The 19,472-nt window shown below is 40.8% G+C and overlaps 1 protein-coding gene across 3 annotated transcripts in view; it reads left to right on the top strand.

Annotated features, from left to right (window-relative positions):
- The first annotated feature begins 2,201 nt into the window (after positions 1 to 2,201).
- The window catches only part of GSK3B (glycogen synthase kinase 3 beta), a 102,886-nt gene continuing 85,615 nt past the window's right edge, over positions 2,202 to 19,472 (top strand). For 2 of the 3 annotated variants that reach the window (XM_063294597.1, XM_063294595.1), the window contains exon 1: positions 2,625 to 3,023. In XM_063294597.1, the coding sequence (XP_063150667.1) occupies positions 2,936 to 3,023 (88 nt within the window). In that variant the 5' untranslated portion in view covers positions 2,625 to 2,935. Of the gene's footprint in view, positions 2,272 to 2,624; positions 3,024 to 19,472 lie in introns of those variants that run through there. The other variant, XM_063294596.1, reaches the window with a different exon arrangement.

Genomic DNA, 19,472 nt, shown 5'->3' with positions numbered 1-19,472 from the left:
TACAGGTAGTCCTCGTTTAGCAACCACAATGGGGACTGCAACTTGGTCATTAAGCAAAGTGGTCACTGAGTGAAACCATGACTGTTTGTGACCTTACTTCAGGTTTCTTTTGCTTTACAGACCTGCAAACCTCATAAATGCAAGGATTGGCCACAAAGTTACTTTTTCATCACTGTTGTAACTACAAACTGTCACTAAATGAGGACAACCTGTACTTGCAGTTCCCTCAATCTCTTCTTATAGGGCTTACAGTAGTTTCCAATCACCTGATCAACCTTGTTGCCATTCTCTAAACTTGTTCTATGTTGAATAGTAGAACGATTTCTACCAGGCAGGATATGATCAACGCAAAATACAGAGTAACTACTACTCCTAGCAGTAGAAATTATATTTCTACTGATGCAATATAAAACTACAGTTCTTTCGCAACAACATTACACTGATGACTTATTCAAATTCTAATCAACTACAATTCCAGACTCCTTTTCAGCTAGGCATAACAGCCCCCCCCATCTTTTTCTCCAAAGTGAAGAACTTTGCATTAATGTCTATGAAATATTATGTTATTTTCAGTAAATGTTTCAAGGTTTTGTTGTTGCTTTCTTCTATGACATTAGTTATCACATCCAATTTTGTGTCATCTGTGTATTTCATAGCCATTCATTCACCTCGATAATAAAAATGCAACAGGAACAGAACCCTGCAGTACACCACTTAGTATCTCCCTTCAATCTGATGAATTCTTCAAGAGTCTTGAGCGTAATATTCACATCAAGCCCACGTATAGTTTGCTAATCTAAGTGTTCTAAGTATTGTTAGATGTTATACCCTTGATCAAAAATGAGATAAGGTTAGCCTACCAAGACTTATTCTTGACAAATCAATGCTGACCTGGCATGAGAAATTTCTGGCCAATGTAACAAAATGGTCTCTTAGACGATGTAGCTACTTGATTCCGTCTTCTCAATAGTTAATACATTCATATCTGTGGTCTATAAGATTAACGTTTAGAGGCACCAAATGCAGAGGTGAACCATGCTGCTGTTCTCATTCCTTGTTCGGAAGCATCGGGCAAGCATCGTGGAATGCTTAGCTAAGCAGACCCACCTTTCGTCGTGCTGGGACTTCCCTTCTCCCCTCAAACCGCTGCACGGCTAAGACCAGCTCGGCCATCAGCGCGCAGGGCGACGTCTGCACTTTACTGCGTCCCTAAAGCGGTACCGACATTTGCACCCAACCAACTTCCCCCCACCGGAGCTGGCAAGAAACAGCCATCAAAGCACCGCAACTTCCACCAAGAGAAAATCCGAGTTGCAGCCGCGCTTTCGGGGCGACGAAAGAACGCTGCCTCCCTTGCAGCAGCAGCAGCCACCAGACGAAGCCGCTCGCGCCCCGAAAAGCTCCCTGGAACGGCAAAGAAGTTCCCGTTGAAGGCCCGCCCATTTCGCGTCAGCCTCCTCTCCGGGTTCGTCCAAATGCCGTGGGAAGCATCCGCGTGTTCCATTGGTTCCGCAGGGGGTGACAATTCAACCCCCGACGCTCTTCATTGGATCCCAGAAAGGAAAGAATGTGCTGTCCGATTATTTTCGTAGCCCTTCTGTCATTGGCTGCTTATATAGCGCGGATGCTTCCCTTCCACCTGCGGCGATTGGTCCCGATGTAGTGCTAGAAGGGAGGGCTCTCCGCGTTAACTTTCTCCTGATTGGATTTCCCTCCGAAGCTGTTCGGCTCGGAGACGTTCGGCTGTTCGGCTCGGCATCCACGGAAGACGCTTAGCAAGGCTGCGTAGCTCGGCTTTGGGGGGAGTGCATGCGTAACACCGACGAGAGCGCAGTGGCTCCTTCCGAGTCCGGAGAAATGGGGCGGTCGGTTCCGTATTCCCGAAGAGTAGTCCGTAGGGGCGCGTAAGCGGAGCAAGGAGCTAGAAAGAACCTTGAGGTCGTATCAACAGCAACTGAGAGGAAAGAAGCTGCAACGGCCCCGTAAGCGCGTAGCGGACAAAGGAACCCGAGCGAAGGGGTGGCGGAGGCGGGGCCAAGCGAGACCCACCGCCAGCAACGCCGCAGCCGGCTGAGTCGGAAAGATCTGCCGCTTTCAGCAGCAGCAGTAGCAGCACCATGGACCGCCCCGCTGTCCTCCAACTGCACTGCAGCGCCATCCGCCTGAGCCGCCCCTCCGGACGCGACTTGCCCGCCGCACGGGCGCTATGAGGAGAACTCCAGCGGCACTTGGCCCCCGCGTTGACGAGAAAGAGACGGAGTGACGAGGCAGGTAGGCAGGAAGGAAGGAAGGCAGGAGCCCGCTCCTCAGGCCGCCCCTCCCCCGCGCCCTTCCTGCCCCCGCCGCCTCTCCTCATACGGCCCCGGCGGTTTGGCCGCCGCTCTGTCAGATTCTTTTCGCCAGCGGACGCGCCATCCTTCGCGTCATATTCCTCCGCCGGGGAAATAGTCCGTCCCTTCACCGTGTCTCCCCAGCGCCCCCACCCCGAGGAAAAAAAGAACCTCTCCTGGCCGTCGCTTTCTCACGTGACTGACTCGCTAGCTAGGAAGGAAGGAAGGCGAGCGAGCGAGGAAGAAAGGCGTAGCATCAGAAAGCCGAGCGGGGCTGCTTCTCTTTCCTGCCCCTCGCATCAGAAAGGGGCGGGGAGTGACCGGATTGTAGGGCTGGGCGGAGGCGGCCGCGAGCCCTGGCGCTGCTGCTGCTGCTAATAGGAATGAAGAGGATGGTGGCCTGCTTACGATAAAGCGAAGTGGAAAAGGGGCTGGGAAAAGACTAAAGGGGGGCGCCCTCCTTTAAGGGTGGGGGGGCTGATCTTTACGTTCTGCTTTTCTTCTCTTCGCTGAGAGGACGAAACGGAGCAGAGAAAAGGAAGGAAGAGAAACCAGAGGAGGAGAAAGTCGATCCGGTAGGGGGGAAAAGCTAACAGCTAACAACCATGTCAGGGCGCCCGAGAACCACCTCCTTTGCAGAAAGCTGCAAACCGGTGCAGCAGCCTTCAGCCTTTGGCAGCATGAAAGTTAGCAGTGAGTATTGATTTCCATCCTCAGTCCTTTTACATCAGATCTCCCAAAAGGAAGCATGTGGTTTTTTTTATATTTTAAAAATGTTTTGTTTTATTTTTTTGGTCCCCATAATTAAGAATTGTCAGATTCATAATGTCCTCTCTGCAGCTTTCTCCACCCATACCTTGATTAGGTCTATCCTATGGCTTCCATCTAGGAGGAAAAAAATCAGACGTTTATTTTGCCTTCAAGTATAATTTTGTTTATATTACAACTTCTGTGGTATTACACCACAGGTTTTTGATCATACAGAGGTGGCAGATGTGCTTACAATAGTGCATTCTTTTAATATTTCTGTGCACATATTTTGTGTACTTTTTTGCACACTGGGTTTTGCAGAAATGCATCTATGGAATTCTGTATTTCTGATTCATTGTCACAGGCTTTTAAATGATTTGGCAATGAATGCATATTTATTTTCTCAGGTTCTATTTCATGTGTGGTAAATAAGGAAAAAATGTTTACTATAATGTTTACAGTTTAAGGATTGTCCATCTAGAATATAAATTTTCATTTGAGTGGTGGTGCAATACTTTCCAAAATTGAGGCCTGTGTTCCACTTGATTTTAGACCTCACTGTTTCATACTCAACAAATAATCAGGATTTTGTGGTGAATAATCAACTTTACAAGTATATAAATCATAATGTGTATGGCATTGAATGCTTTCTACTAATACAGTTTAATATAATTCTATTTCCGCTAGTGTCAAAAAACTTAAGGTAAGATATAGTGGCCATAACTTGTTTTTAAAGATACTCTGGTGTGCTAACTCTACTTCAAAGCACTGATGTGGAACAAAACTGGTGTGCAACAAAACTTTAAACTGGCTACTTCCTTGCTTCTGACATTGGCTCTACCACCAAAGGCAGTGATTCCCAAGATACTTCCTAGGTATTTTATTAGACTATAAATGGCCTGTTACTACTTGGTATTAAAGGTTGTTGTTACTTCTGAAAAATGTGATGGCATATTTAACCCTTATTTTCTGAAACTTTAGTTTGAAGCGGCTGACCTGCAGAAGACTAACAGAATATGTAACTCTGCAAGCCAAAGTCAACCAATACACTAAATGTGTGTTAGCCCCCTCTTTATTCTTAAGTACCACATAGTAAGCACAACATGTTTATGAAGTCTCTGGTGAACTGTTTGGTTTGGTGGATTACAAGTTATGCAAGTCTGAATTAAAGATTAAATTTGACCCAATCCTAATTTAATGTCTTGTTTTTCAGATTTTTAAAAGCATTGCTGACAATTAGCATGCTTTGCATAGAAAACGTCATACAGTTTTGATATCTTTAAATCCTAGAATATTGTATATAGTGCCAGTTGTTCCATATGAATGTGAGATGAGAAGCCTTAAGGAGTTGCAGTTTATTTCTCAAAACTTTACATCCTATATCACTTTAATGGCATAGCATATCAGTTTGCAATTCTGAGAGTGTTCGTTGAATCCATTGCAGTTTATTGATCGGAGAAAGTTAAAGCTGACCACAAAAAATGTAAAATTGTACCTTTTTTCTGTCAATTATCATGGGGAGATGTGATGTTGGTTTTTATGATATTCTTCATTTGAAATAACAGTTGCATACAACTAATCCTTCGCCTATCTATTCAGAAACAGTCTCTACTGACTTCAGTGATAATATGTGTGGTTACCTGGCTTATGCAGCTTGTGAATGCAGTCAGTATGTGACCCTCAGTACTATATATCAGCCTTTCTCAGTCCAGGGACCTTTAGTGATGGTTATGTGATTTCCCAGCCAGAATGGTCATTGCTGGGAATTCTGGGATTTCAAAGCAGTAAATCTCAAGGGTGCTATGGTTGGGGAATCATACATAGAATTGAAACCTAGGTCACATACTGATTGGGTTTACAACTTGCACAAAGTCAAGATCTTTTTTTTTTAAATTAACATTGTTAACATTGTGTTATTGTATCTGATTTGCATCTAATACTAAGCCATAATGGATAGATTCATATTTCATGCTGAAGCCAAAAGCAAACGAGTCATACTGTGACATAATGCTTTGGTTCACATATAACTCTGCTTTTAAAAATGTTTGAATTAAATCAGAGTGGGTCACATACAACATTCGGTGTCCTCCAAGATTGTGGTACTGCAGTTACAGCAATGCAGTTCACCCCATTAAAAAAACTATGCAATGAAACAGGTGTGTAACTAGAATAATGCACCTATTTTAGTACCATGTAAGAAAAAAGAGCCCCAAGGAGGGATACCTTCACAATCTTTAGTGGTTATTACATACTTGTAGCCCTTGGAGATGGAAAAAATAATAAAGTGTGGCACTTGATCATAAAAAAGACTGACCATCCTTTAATTTAACTGGTTACAATATTAAAAACAACAGTTTTGATAAAGCTATGGATGTCAGGGCAAATCTTATGTTTACTTATGGAATTAATTTGGATCAGGATGTGTGCCCAGGGTATTTTCAGGAAATGATTGATGTGGGAGGGGATATTTAATTCTCTCCACCATCATTCTAGCTCTGGCTCTTTGGGGATAGAATAGAGGTGTGAGGGAGACTTTCCCATGGTAGATACCTTTCTCTTGCCTCACTTTATTCTTTATTGGCAAATATTTAATTTTCTGGCACAACTTGTGGTTTTTATTTTTAAGCAACCAAGTATTTAATTCTGAGTTGTGATGAAGAAAAGGATCTGAGTCTAAATTGTTTTCAATAAAATGTTTAGAATTTCGTTAATCTATAATATCCCCAGTAATTTTCAGTTCCTTTCATTGCTATTAATGATGAAGAAAACTGTTCAGTATTTGCTTACTTAAATATATTCCAGTAATATACATGCATGCCCATTATGCTATTTCTTTCGTAAGCAGTAAAATATTTCAAGAAAAAAATCTAAAGTTTATTAATATTAGGGCTTCAGCCTACTTAAATATTCCAGTGAGAAATATCAATATGTATCATTATACCTTACTAACTGATTTGTTGATACATTTAAATATAAGTAGTCCATTTGAAATAAGCATACTTGGTAGGTAAATGTGCATCATTATTCCTCATTTGTGAGAGAAGGAAGAATGCCAACTGCAGTTTGTATATGCACAGGTCTTAAGATAAAATATGTTGTCCAATTAGTATGTGGTACTGTTTTAATCGGTGGCTTTTAAAAAAAACAAACAGTGGGACAGATGCATCAGTTAAATCTTACAGATATCTTACAAATCTTTGTAATAGATTTGATGTAAAGATTTGCACGTGTGGAGCCTCTTGGTATAGAATAGAATTAGACGGTTCTGTTCTAAAGACAGTGATGCTTTAAACTACTAACCCTTTCCTCTGCTAACTGTACCTTACGGGATTTGTAGTCCAGAACATGAATGCCCTTTCCTAATTTTGGCACTTTCCATATGTGCAATTCAACTCTCAGCAATGGCAGTTTGGCTGGGGAATTCTGGAAATTGAAGTCTACACATCTGGAAGGTGTCCAAGTTGGAGAAGGCTAATTTGGAGTATTAGGTTGCTTATCCCGATCTAAACATTGTTTCTTTGCATTTTAAACAATTTTGTTATATTCTTTAATTCCTTTTTCAAGAAAAATCAGATATTTAAGCCATGCACGCACACACGCTCAGTCAACTTGAGGTCACGCTTTGGTGTTTCAATCTGCCAAAATCCACTGTACATTTTGCAGTTAGCAATGAACTCAGTAGTTTTGGAGTGTACAATAGTAGTTATGCACTAGTAGTTTCACAGATCAATGGCAAGAGTATCTTGGAATATCTCAGGTTTTAGTGATCGAACTTTTTAATAAGTGCTTTTAAATCATATGAGACATAGTTCCTATGTATTTAGTAACCATTTGCTGATTGATGAAGCATAGCATGATTCAGGCTTTCACTTAATATTTCAATTTTTGTTTTGAAAAATAGTAAAGCAGTTATTCTACTCCTGCAATGTGTTGTAGCATTTCTGTATCGCCATTTTTTAATCAATTCTCTTGTAATAGATATTTTTTGGTATCTATTTTTGCTATTCACGCCCTTGTTTTCAACTTATTTTTGAGATTTATATAGCAGATAATTGTTTTGCATGTAAAGCAGAACTGTACATTATACAGATCTCCTTGATGAATACGGGCAAGAAGTATATGATTTTATGTCTTCATCGTTACAGTGCACAAAATATCACTTAAGATTTTTTACATTCTTGTACTGTTGTGATATTGGAAGTAAGATTTCTTTCCTGTGTTTTATTGCTTTTACCTATTATTGTATTAATCTATATAATTTACAATTAGCATTGTTAAGGTTGAGGATTTTGTGGAAATTGGCATACGTTTCTTACCTATCTTTTAGGCTTTGACTATTCAAGCCGGACTATGGGCTGTTCTCTGTGAGCATGTCGCCCTAGCTCTGGTACCAACCAGTAACCATTTCTAGAGGGCAGTATCCATGCGGTACCCTGTCTATGCTCCCAGCCCAGTGGGAAGGCAGCCTTAATCCAGCTAGGTGCACTGCCCAGTCGCAACCCCTCCTCTCTGGTTGGGTTCTGTGCAGCGTGGCAGGAATGTACCTTCCCTACCAGACCTCCAGACACTAGTCGCTGGCACCCATGGTCACTTTATCCTGGGCTGCTGGGCCAGTTATTTTAAACAGGTTCACTGAAAGGCTGAGCTGTTTTCCCTTTTTTTCTTTTACAGATTCACTGATGGAAAGGTCCAAAGGTGCATCTTTCTTTTCTTTTCTTAAACCAGACAAAGAATTCTACCAATTTCTTCTTCTAGTCCAAGTGGCTGGAATAATGGTAAAACTGTGGTGTTTTCTTTGTTTCTTGGACATATCAAACAGGAGGGTGTCCGATATGCGGGAGAGTGTGTGAAGAGGGGCTCATACAAAAGGTCTCTTAGTGGAAACCATACACCTCCCAAGAGGCACCCGTGGAAAAAAAAGTGATTAGTGCACAGCCTCCCGGCCTGGTAGAGAGGGCAAGGAACCAGGGAAGCCATGAGCCAGGGACCAAGGTTGGCATGATTCAGATAACGCCGGGCTGTAACTATAGCCAAAGGGAAAGAAGGGTTGAAACCTGGAAAGGGATTATTTAATCTGGTTTCATTTCTAGCTGGTTTACACACAGGAGTCAAGCAGCTTAAGGCTCCAGTGTGAAATACCCTAAGGCAGATATAATTTGACAGAAGAAACAATGGAATTGTTTCAGATTCAAAAATTGATTACATATTTAAGTGTGTGTGTGTGTGCGAATATATATACACACACACACACACCTTAAAATGTATAATCCATATAGAATTTTGGTTATTGAAATTTTTGGTCAAGGTTTAAAAAATGAAGGTAGAAGTCCACCAACTTCTGTGATGGCTTATACACTTGATTAAGAGATGAAGCATGTAGACTTAAAGCAGTTTATGCGTTTATGTTGTATCATAAGTACTATATAAAGGTCAATTCAAATATAAAAATTGTCATTACATATAAACTTGAAAACTCTTAGGCACAAGTTTCCAGATTACAAGAAATAATCTCAAAAGTTTTAAAGCTTCCATAGTGCTGGTATTTCAAACTGAATTTAATTTGGGACAAGGATTAACATTAAAGCAAAATGCAAACTCTGTAATCAAGATTTTTTTTGAAACTTGAGAGTAAGTTTTTGCAAGAATCTGGAAAACCAGCAAATTGTAAAGAGTAGCAAGTGCACAAATTGCATATACTGTATTACCTCAGGCCAAGGTAAACTCTCATCTGTCAAAAATCTGTATTCTTCTGTTGTTATCAGATATATGATTACTTGGAACTATACTCTATAGTATTTTGATGAAGAGTAGTATAGGAAAGTTTTTAATAGTTAAATTTATTCCCAGGAATGCATCCAAAAGATTGCAGCATAGATATATATAATATTAAATGGTGGGAAAATGTCAGTATATCCAGAGTTTTTTATTTTTTTGGTACCTTTGACTCCTGGCAACTACCTGGACTAGTCCCTGCAGTTTTCTTGGCAAGATTTCAGAAGTGTGCCATTGCCTCCTTCCTAGGGCTGAGAGAAAGTGACTGGCCCAAAGTCACCCAGCTGGCTTCATGCCTGAGGTGGGACTGTAACTCACGGTCTCCTGGTTTCTAGCCTGGTGCCATAACCACACCAGACTGGCTCTCATGTTCATTTAGACCCTGGGTCTAATATATAACCTATAATTCTTCTATAATTAATTGTTCTCACGTTCAACTGATTAAATATATGAGTCTTAGTATATTCCATAGTAAAGGATAAGTGATACTCTGGATACAGATATTGGCTATTTAAAAATGTTTATATGCTGCAGTATTTCTGATGGCTACCCTGTATGTTTGAATGAAAATAGTCTTAGCTTCTGTACATTGCACAGGAGCGATATCACTATTTATGCAAAGTCACAAGTTTCCTAGTGGCCTGCATTGTTAGGGCAAAAATGCCTGATCTAGGGTTGATTATATCCATTTAATTTTTTCATTGCAAATAGTTTGGTCCTTTTTCCTCATCAGTTTGTCAATTATCCAAAAAAAAAAACTTCATATATTTACATTTTGATGCATCATTGTGATGTATATTTTTATACATGCTTTTCCTTTTGTAATACTATCTCTCCATCCCACCACAAACTAGGAAAAATTATGCACTTTTCTTTAATATATAGATTTAATATGTAGATTATCATGTTTACTCTTGTGAACAATACTACAAAATTCCAATAGTTTTCAGATGGGTTCAGGAAATCCAATTTGATTAAGTGTGTATAAAATGAGCACCGAACAGTTTTTTCTGCCAATCCTAGCCTGATTTTGTATGGCACTTGATTGCCTTTTAGCTCAGAGTTCTTCCAGTCAATAAATATATAAGAGCTTTGCTTATGGTGCTGAAGGCCAGTGTTTCTAAAAATGGTCCATGATATTTTGATTTACCTATTTTACACATAGTCTGTTTAAACAATGGAATGAACAAACAGTGGTACAGACTTGTTTTTATTGTAATTTCAGCCCAGTTCTGGGCAGGTTTATTTAAAAAGGAGTCCTACTGCATTCTGTGGGTCCTATTCCCAGTTGCATGCTTTGTTTATAGCTTTTTTTCTTTTCTGTCTAATCTCAACCTGTTTATTTTGCCAAGATCCTTTTCTCATCACTCATTATTATTATTGAAGTCTGCTTTCTAGCCCAGCATATCCTGTCTATAAGATTTACATTATGTTGCCTTTTCCTCATGCTGCTATCATTTTGGTTTTAGTTTCTGTTATATTCCCATACAAAATTATTGGCTCTGCAACTCTACCACATGTAATGTGTCTAGGCCTGTTCTTAAACTCAAATATTGCAAAATGCAGCAGCTAGGTTGTTAACAGCTGTAGCTAGAGGGAATCATATTACACTGCTCATGAGGGAGCTGCAACGCTTGTCCATTTACTTGTGGGCCCATTTCAAGATACTGTAGTGACTCTGACCTTTAAAGCCCTCAACAGCTCAGGACTTCGTTATGACTGGGAACTCTTTCCCTATAACTACTTGCTTTGGTTTTAAGTTCTTCCTGGGGAGATTCTTCTTGAAGTACATTTCATATATTCTAATAGTGAATATCTGTTCTAATGTGGAGGGAAAACTACTATACAGGAAGCAGAAAGTGAGAAAATAATGTAACAACTTTTTGGAGTATCAAAGTGACATTTTCCAAAGAAAGTTACTAAGTGAAATTTATCTCCTGAAGAAACAGCTGTTTAAATTGTGAAGTTAGGTAATTTTGAAATTAGTACTTTATGAGGAGCCTTTATATTCATTATATATCTTTCACCAGTACTGAAATAATAGCATCTATTTAGAGCCTTTTCTAGAAATTATGTTAGCCTAGACATCCTTTTTATTCCCATTAATTTCTGTCGCTCAGGTTTGAAATACTAGATTATAACAGCCTGAGTTTAGGAAGTGTACCTTTATTTGCTTTGGTGTTAGTCTAATGCAGCCTTTCTCAACCTTTTGACCCTGGAGGAACCCTTGAAATATTTTTCAGGCCTCAGGGAACCCCTGTACATTCAGGCTCAAATATAGGCCAGAAGGTTGTTGTTGTTGTTTATTTGTTCAGTCGCTTCCGACTCTTTGTGACTTCATGGACAGCCCACGCCAGAGCTTCCTGTCGGTCGTCAACACCCCCAGCTCCCCCAGGGATGAGTCCGTCACCTCTAGAATATCATCCATCCACCTTGCCCTTGGTCGGCCCCTCTTCCTTTTGCCTTCCACTCTCCATAGCATCAGCATCTTCTCCAGGGTGTCCTGTCTTCTCATTATGTGGCCAAAGTACTTCAGTTTTGCCTTTAATATAGCCCAGAAGTTACAAAATGATTATATTTGTTTCATGTGTAGGCATGTATATATGCATTAACAATGTTCTTAAACTAAAAGAATGAAACTTACCTCTTTAATGTGAAATTGCCCAAATTTGAAGTAATTTTTAAAATAAATCGTGATCTCCCAGAGAACCCCTAGTGACCTCTCGCAGAACCCTACGGTTCCATGGAATCCTGGTTGAGAAACCCTGATCTAGTGAAAAGCCACCTTTGAACTTGATTGATATCAGGGTACTGCCATAAAATGGCTGAAATGGAAATATGGCAGTTCACAAAATGAGACAGGGCTAGATCAAGGAACTAATTTAAAACAATGTTAGCATATAAGTTTATTAATATCTTTATTATTCTTGCAGTCATAACAGTAACACAGTAATGTTTCTTTGCGTAGCTGTACTCTATTACTACCTGTTTGTGTATGGAGAAATAGTTTTGGAAGAGTAGATTTGGAACAACCCTCTCATGTGTTTTTCCTCTGCTTCTTTGAATATCAACATGGGGATCAGACCTACCCCTCCTCTGCATTTCCAGACACATAAGGGCTTCTGCAGGGAGCTTGACCAAGATAGCAGGAGCCCTGGACTTAAATTTTTTTTTTAAATGCCCCTGGTTAATAATCCTATATACATTTTTGCATTTTTCCTTTGTACCTGTTCTGTTCCAGATTTGTTAAAAAAAAATTAACTGAGTTTTTAATCAAGCTTCCATCAAAAAATAAAAAAATGCAGATGTGACACTGACTTAGTTTCTAAGGTGTCCTTTTGTCTTTACTGACATGAACAGATAACTGAGCTCTTCTGTTATGTGTTGCTTACTGACAAATGCATTCATCCAACTTAGCAAATCTTGTCAAACATTGGAATGAAGTTGAAAAGAAGGTTGGTGACTTAACAGTAGATAACCAAGATCTCTCCAGTTTTGTTCTTATTTAAGATGTTCTGGTTGCCTTGCATCCCATTAATGAGGGGGTAAAATCAGGTGGCAGACAGACCATCCTGATGGAAGTGTTGCTCCATTTCAGTGTCAGCACACATCCAAAAGGGTGGAACTTGCATCATAATACTTGGTCTGCAATCTTGCTGATTTTGACCCCCATTGTGGATACCACTCCAGTCTTCTTAGTGGGCATTTTCTCAGCTATGAAAATCTATTTGTCTAATAGCAGAAGGTAGCTGTGGTTTTCAAAAGTTGTTTGTAATTCCGAAATGATAAAATAACAATGGTGTGTTTGCAATCAGGCTATGGGACTTTTGTAGAATGATATGCTGTTCCATTGACCACTGCTTGTGGTATGTGTTTTCTCACTTTCTCAAATAGCATCTTGTTTAGAGAAGGAATTAACTCATTTCTGAAAATAAACAGTAGAGACAGCAGGTTCAAGCTTCAGGGCTTTTAACTGATTCATTATAGTAATTAACTGATGGTCAGGGATATCTTTTGATATTTGTAATATTTGTACTGTCAAGAGAGTACAAATACTCTCTCAGAGGGCTCTCTCAGTATACTTCCTCTCATACTGCTGATTGCACAAATGATGACAGAAATAAAGAGGATGCAATGGATTGTATCTTGATCAGTTTTTGTAGGCCAAGATAGTTGCAGCTTGCAATAATGTACATTCCCTCTGTTTGTTTGTTTGTTTGTTTAACAAATTTATATGGCCACCCAACTCACAGTGACTCCAGGAGGCTTACAAAATTAAAATCCACAATATAAAAACCTGTCAACCCCCCACCCCCCGTGGCGGCTACAGACGCAATCAGATCAGCCACTTGATCAGCTCCGTCTCAACCTGTGGTCCCCAGGCCCTCTGACAGAACCATGCCTTCAGGGCCTTTTGGAAAAACATCAAGATGGGTGCCAATCTAATCTCTGGGGGAATGATGTTCCACAGGGAGGGAGCCACCACAGAGAAAACCCATTTTTGTGGTCCCTCTGGATGAACTTCCTTCATAGAAGGGATCCATAACATACCCTGCCTCCCTGCTCTGGTGGGCCAGGTAGATATGACTAGGAAAAGGCAGTCTGTCAAATAACCAGGCCCCAAACCATGTGGGGCTTTAAAGATGAGAACCAGCACCTTGGATTGGACCCGGAAGCAAATCGGCAACCAATGCAGCTGCTGCAAAAGAGGTGACACGTGCGCAAATCTAGACTTGTGCAAAATTGTGCAGCCACTGCATTTTGAACCAACTGAAGCTTCCAGATACTCTTCAAGGGCAGCCCCATGTAGAGTGCATTGCAGTAGTCTAAATGGGAGGTGACTAGGGCATGGGTGACTGTGAGAAAGGCATGTGGATCCAGGAATGGGTGCAACTACATTTTAGTTAAACTACTGTCAGCTGTTCTGGGACTGACAAATCGGTTTAGGAGTGAAGCAGAGTTCTCCATCCTGATGATGTCTGCTTTAAGCTGATAGCCTAATACATTTACCCCACATCAACTTGGAGACTAAGCCACATGTGCTCTGTTTGGACCTGCCATAAGGTACTATCAGCGTATCTTGTGTTTACTGAAGTTGATGTCTATGCTTTTAATTGAAGTTTGATTTTCCAATCCACCTTCTAACTCCTTGTCAATCACAGTGTCTCACCTCTTCAATATCAGATAGGTCTTTGGCTTCTACTGGATAAGATTACCTGGTTTGTACTTGAATGGGAAAACTGCCAAGGAATTCCAGGGCTGGAGACTAGATAGGAAAGTAAAAAAGTTATTGTAAAGGCAGTGGCAAACCTCTTCTATTCTGTATTCTTGCCAGGTAAACTGCATGGATGGTCTATGAGGTCACCAGAAATGAAACTCAAATAAGACTTTACCTTTACCTTTACCTTTACCTTAGCCTAAAAAAATATTTCCTTAACCCGGAAGAACTGATTTTGCACTGATCAAACATAATTGTCAATGCCAACGTCTAATAACATGACTAGCTGGTGTCATTTGTTATGCTCAACAAAATGGAAATTTGTCATTTCAGCTGCATTAAACCCCTAATCCATGAAATATATTATGCTTTCACCAAAGTAAATTACCAAAATTTCAACAATGTTTTTGACATAACAGATTTTTATCCTTAAATTTAAATATTTAGTAAAATAAATAGGTCTACAAGTATAAAACAATTATGTAAAAATAATGTTTTATAACATACATAATGAAAAATCAAATATTGGCACAGTTCAGAGATTTCCCTTACCTCTGGTAAGGAAAGGAAACAGATAGAAAAAACCAATTTGTAACCTTAGTGATATGCAGTAATCCCAGTTTAACTATAGTGCTCGAGACAAGTTTTTAAAAAAGTACAACCTCCATTCTTAAATGGCTTGTGATCCCTGGGGTGTATGTGTCATCTCTGATCATAGTTTGAGGACCCTTGCTCTAGTCCCTCTATTCTGAAGCGCCTCAGTTTTTCTGCAAAGGCACATGCACAGGCACTCATAGTTTCAGCTTTAGCATCCTGCATGCTGTCAACCGCAGCTTCATGTTCGTGAGAAAGAGCAGGAAGTCTGGGTCCTGATTCTCTACCAATGATTCTAAACAGTAAGCATGTCTGACAACCTGAAACTTAAGTTGGAAGCATTGTCTGATTTCCTAGCAGTCAGTAATGACATCGGAGCAGTAGCTTACAGAGAATTTGATAACTTCACAGTTACACTTTATTTTTGTTTTGTTTATTAGTAACGAAGTGCAGAATCTGAATCAAACACAGAATTTAAGGATCACTTTCCTTAATAATAACTATAGAACTAGATTTGCAAGATACAGAAAGAAGAAGCAATTTGTTATTTGCTCTTCCAGATTTTCCTGTACCCATTCTTTTTAAGAATTTTGATTATAATAGTAAAATCTAATACAAACTAAACTTAAAAGAGAATAGAAAGGAGTAAAAAGTGCAAGAAAAAAGAGAAAGAAGAAAGAAAAAAGAAAAGTAAGACTATAAAGAAAGAGAAAAGAAACACATAAAGAAGTTACTTCCAACTTTCATCAAAGGTATAAACAGATTTAGTGACTCTTCATCCCCTCTAAGGTTACAAATATTTATCTCTTCATCCTATATCTCATCTCTTATTTATAAACAAACCCATAAAACATCATCTCTTCAATTCTGGTGTCAGCAGAAAGTCTGTAAGGGGTTGCCAGAGGTAACAACATACCTTGTTTTAACCTTGATCAAATAAACCAGCTTTATATTCCTTCCTTTTACTTCTGACAGTCTTAATCTTTAGTTCATTAAAATTTTGTCATAGGATTTGATTTCTCTTCATTTTTTCTTTGTCCCATCCCACAGGGTTCTTCAAGACTATAACAAGCCTCTTTTGTAAATCCAGTAGGAAAAAAAATATCCAGGTTACCCTCTTGGTTTGTCATTTGTATTTCCCTTTTAAATTTTAAAGCAAATTTATTTTGTAGATCCAGTGAAACAACCTTTTCTAAGTCATTCTCTTGGCCTGTCAGTTGTAAATCCACTTTTGATACCATCTCTATCTTGCCAGCTAAAATTTGTTCTACATCTGTCATTTCTTCAATAACATCTTTTTGGACATAGTCTATCCATAGAAGCAGACATCATTCCTGACATTGTTGATATTTGGGACTACTATTTTCTGATCCCATTCTTCAAAAATCTCCATCAGTATTTTCATTGTTAAAACATTTATCTATCTATCAAAATTTTATCATTGCCTATCTCCCCCCACAATTTTGCAACATTTTACAGGTTTGTAAATCTTTACCTAAAAACTTTAGTCCCTTCTAGTGTCCAGTTTTTGAAATCATGAAATTACTTACCTTTGTTTTATCTTATAAAAACCAAAACAGAATCCATTTTCCATGAGAAGCTGTTTGTTTTTTATAATTCATTCCAAAATCTTATTGTAAAAATTTCAATATTCCAATTTTATCTGGACCCTTTGTCTGTTTATAACTTTCTAAGATCAAAATCTTATTTAGCTTTTTGCTGTTTATTTCAGACTTTAAATTCTTACACTTAGATTAAAATTTTACTTCATTCAGGATTGAAGGCAGACCCACCCGGCATTTTCAACTTGTTGGTCCGAAGGTTAGCTTAGAAGTAGTTGATGAGTGATTTAAAAAGTGTTCAGAAAGTGAGGTTTGCAAATGTAGTGTCCTTTAAAAGTCTCCGCCGCAGTTGCGAGCAAGATGGCTAATCCTGTCGTCTCCTGACACTCAAACCCACAGAGAACCACTGCCTTGCAGTCTCCTTGCGAGGAGTAGCCATCCAAAGCACATGTGGGCAATCTCCTTTCCTCTCCTTATCTGGAGAGGTTCCAAGGGACCAGTCTACTCACTTTTGAAACCCACAGCTACCTTCTGCTATTTAGACAAATAGATTTTCATAGCTGAGAAAATGCCCAGTAAGATGACTGCAGTGGTCTCCGCAGTGGGAGGTCAAAATCAGCAAGATTGCAGATCAAGTAGTATGATGCAAGTTCCACTCATTTGTATGTACATTGATGCTGAAATGGGGCAAGACTACCATCCAGCATGACATGTGGACCTTGAGGCTGAAAAGTTGCTCCAAGGACCACTTCCCCCAGTGTCTTGTGAGGCCTTCAGCAAGTCCTTAGGTAGCTGCATTCTATCATTTCTTTGACTAATATCTCTGTCTTGATTGACATTTACACTTTTGTCAGTTGTATCTTGTTATATCTCAGCAGCTGGGTTTAGCCCTCTTCTTAAATATCCATTCCCCCGGAACTCATCCTCTTTTACAGAGCTCATCTTTTATAAATCTGAGCTTTGCACAGTAGAGGACTCTTTTTATTTCTCAATTCAGTCATAAATGAGTTGAAGCTTCTTTTATTAGCATATACCTTTTAAAAGTTTAACATGATATTCCTTCAGAGAACTTTCAGAGGCAGCTACATACCATGTTTAAATTAGGAGCAGCTTTCTTGCTTCTATTCAGATAGTCCCATATCTCTCCCAGCATTGGTAAATACAGGTAGTCCTCGCTTAACTACCCTAATTTGGACCAGATTTTCCATTGCTAAGCGAAGCGGTTGTTACAAAACATCATGTGATCACATTGCTTAGAGATAGCAGTTCCAGTAGTCGTAGTTGCAGTTGTTAGACCAGGACTGTGCCATTGTTAGGCGCAGACTTATGCGTCTCTTGCTCTAATGCACTTGCCTCCACTTCAACTCCCCCCACCTGCCTATCTCCCTCCCATCTCTGCCCTTTTGGCTACCCTGCACTTTGCTGGTTACCCCTACCACTCCCCATTGCCCCCAGCTGACCTTCGCCATCTTCTTCCACCTCCTTAGTGTGGGGGCTCTGTTGATGCTGGGCTTGCTGTTGCTGCTGCCACACCAGGCTCCTGGCAGGCCTACCCTGCTTCAGCAGTCTCAGCCCACCACACATTCCCACATGCAAGCCCAGTTTGCCTTCTGTGGCTCCACACACCAGATGCAGCTCACTGCCCCCTTCCTCCTGTAAAGACACACTGAAACCCTCAGACTGGCTCTCCAGGAGCGCTTCCAGTGTGCGCTCTACAGCGAACATTGGAAGTGCTCCTGGAGAACTGGCCTGGAGGGCTTCAGCAAGGGGTGGAGGCGAGCGCAGTGTTAACAGAGCCTACCCAAAAGCCCTCTACTCGCTTGGGGTCTCAGCAATGTGGTGCGAAGCTGCCGCAGCCACCCCAGCCCAGAAGTGTGGTGCGAAGCCCCAGCCGCAGCCAGCCTCACTACCCTGCACTCTGAGGCCCCTGCTGCCTTGCACTCTGCTGCCCCAGCTGACCTTTGCCATCTTCTTGCTTCCTCTCCTGAAGAGGTACACCCAGCCTGGCCCTTTGCAAGGCAGCTGCTGGCTATGCGAGACCTTCCCAAGGTCTTGTGAGGAAATTACCGCTTGTCAGCCTCCCTGGTAGACCGGACAGGAAACACGACATGATGAGCTAATTCTACTTTATTGTAAGGCTACATTACAAGAATCTTGCAAGTCTGAAAGTACAAATCTCCCACCGTCTCTTTTTATGGCCTGATAAGTTAGGGCGGATCCTTTCTAAGTTTCTCTGCCCGTTATGCAGCTGTGGGCTCCTCCGCCTTTTATCTGATCATTCCCTAGACAGCATCTCTTCCCCTTGTCTCTCAGGGTCATTCCCACATATCATTATGTCATGCATGAGCTCCGGAAGAAGGTCTGGTGTGGCCAGTTGCTTTGGAAGGGCCAGACCAGGTGTGCTTTGTCAGCAGCAGGAGCAAGAAGTCAGCAAAGGTCAGCTGGGAGCAGCAGAGCGCAGGGTGGCAGGGCCAGCAGAGGGCAGGGCCAGCGGAGCACAGGGCGCCAGAGGCAGGGGAGGGCAGGACGGCCAAAAGGGCAGAGATAGTGGGCAGATAGGTGGGTGGGGGGAGTTGAAGCACCCCTGTGGTCGTAAGTGTAGACAGGCTGCCAAGTGCCCAGATTTTGATAACTTGACTGCAGGGGACTGCAATGGCCTTAACTTGGGGACTGGGCGTAACTACCATGCGTTCAGCACTGCCATAACATCGAACAGCCGCTGAACCTATGGTCGTTAAGCGAGGACTACCTGTATATCATGTCTTCAGGTTGCAGATCTGCAGCTGCCTTCTGCAGCTATTGTGTAATCCAAAGTACTTTTTGCCTTTGAACCCAAAGGTTTCAACGGCTTTATTGGTCAACAGCTTTTCTGTTCAACAGTTGCTGTTGAAGCAAATGCGAACTAGATGCTCTGCCTTAAGAGATGTTCTGATCAGGAATTAATAGGGTGGGGAACTCTCTCCTGTTGCCAGGCAGATAGCAGCAGGAAAGGTTCATTTGGTAGAAAAACAGCAAGAGCAAATCAGCCTTTGGAGAGGTTCTGTTTATCAGTGATTGTTGCTTCCTATATCTTAGCAAATCATAATTTCTAATTATGATGTGTTGCTGGGAAACAAACAGAGATGACAAACACAGTTTGCTATAAGGGCCAGATGGAGGTTTGTCAGCACTGCCATAACATCGAACAGCCGCTGAACCTATGGTCGTTAAGCGAGGACTACCTGTATATCATGTCTTCAGGTTGCA

The sequence above is a fragment of the Candoia aspera genome, chromosome 2 (assembly GCF_035149785.1).
Source record: "Candoia aspera isolate rCanAsp1 chromosome 2, rCanAsp1.hap2, whole genome shotgun sequence".
NCBI classification, from domain to species: Eukaryota; Metazoa; Chordata; class Lepidosauria; order Squamata; family Boidae; genus Candoia; species Candoia aspera.
Note: the sequence above shows the minus strand (reverse complement) of the source record. Positions and strands in the feature narration are given on the sequence as shown.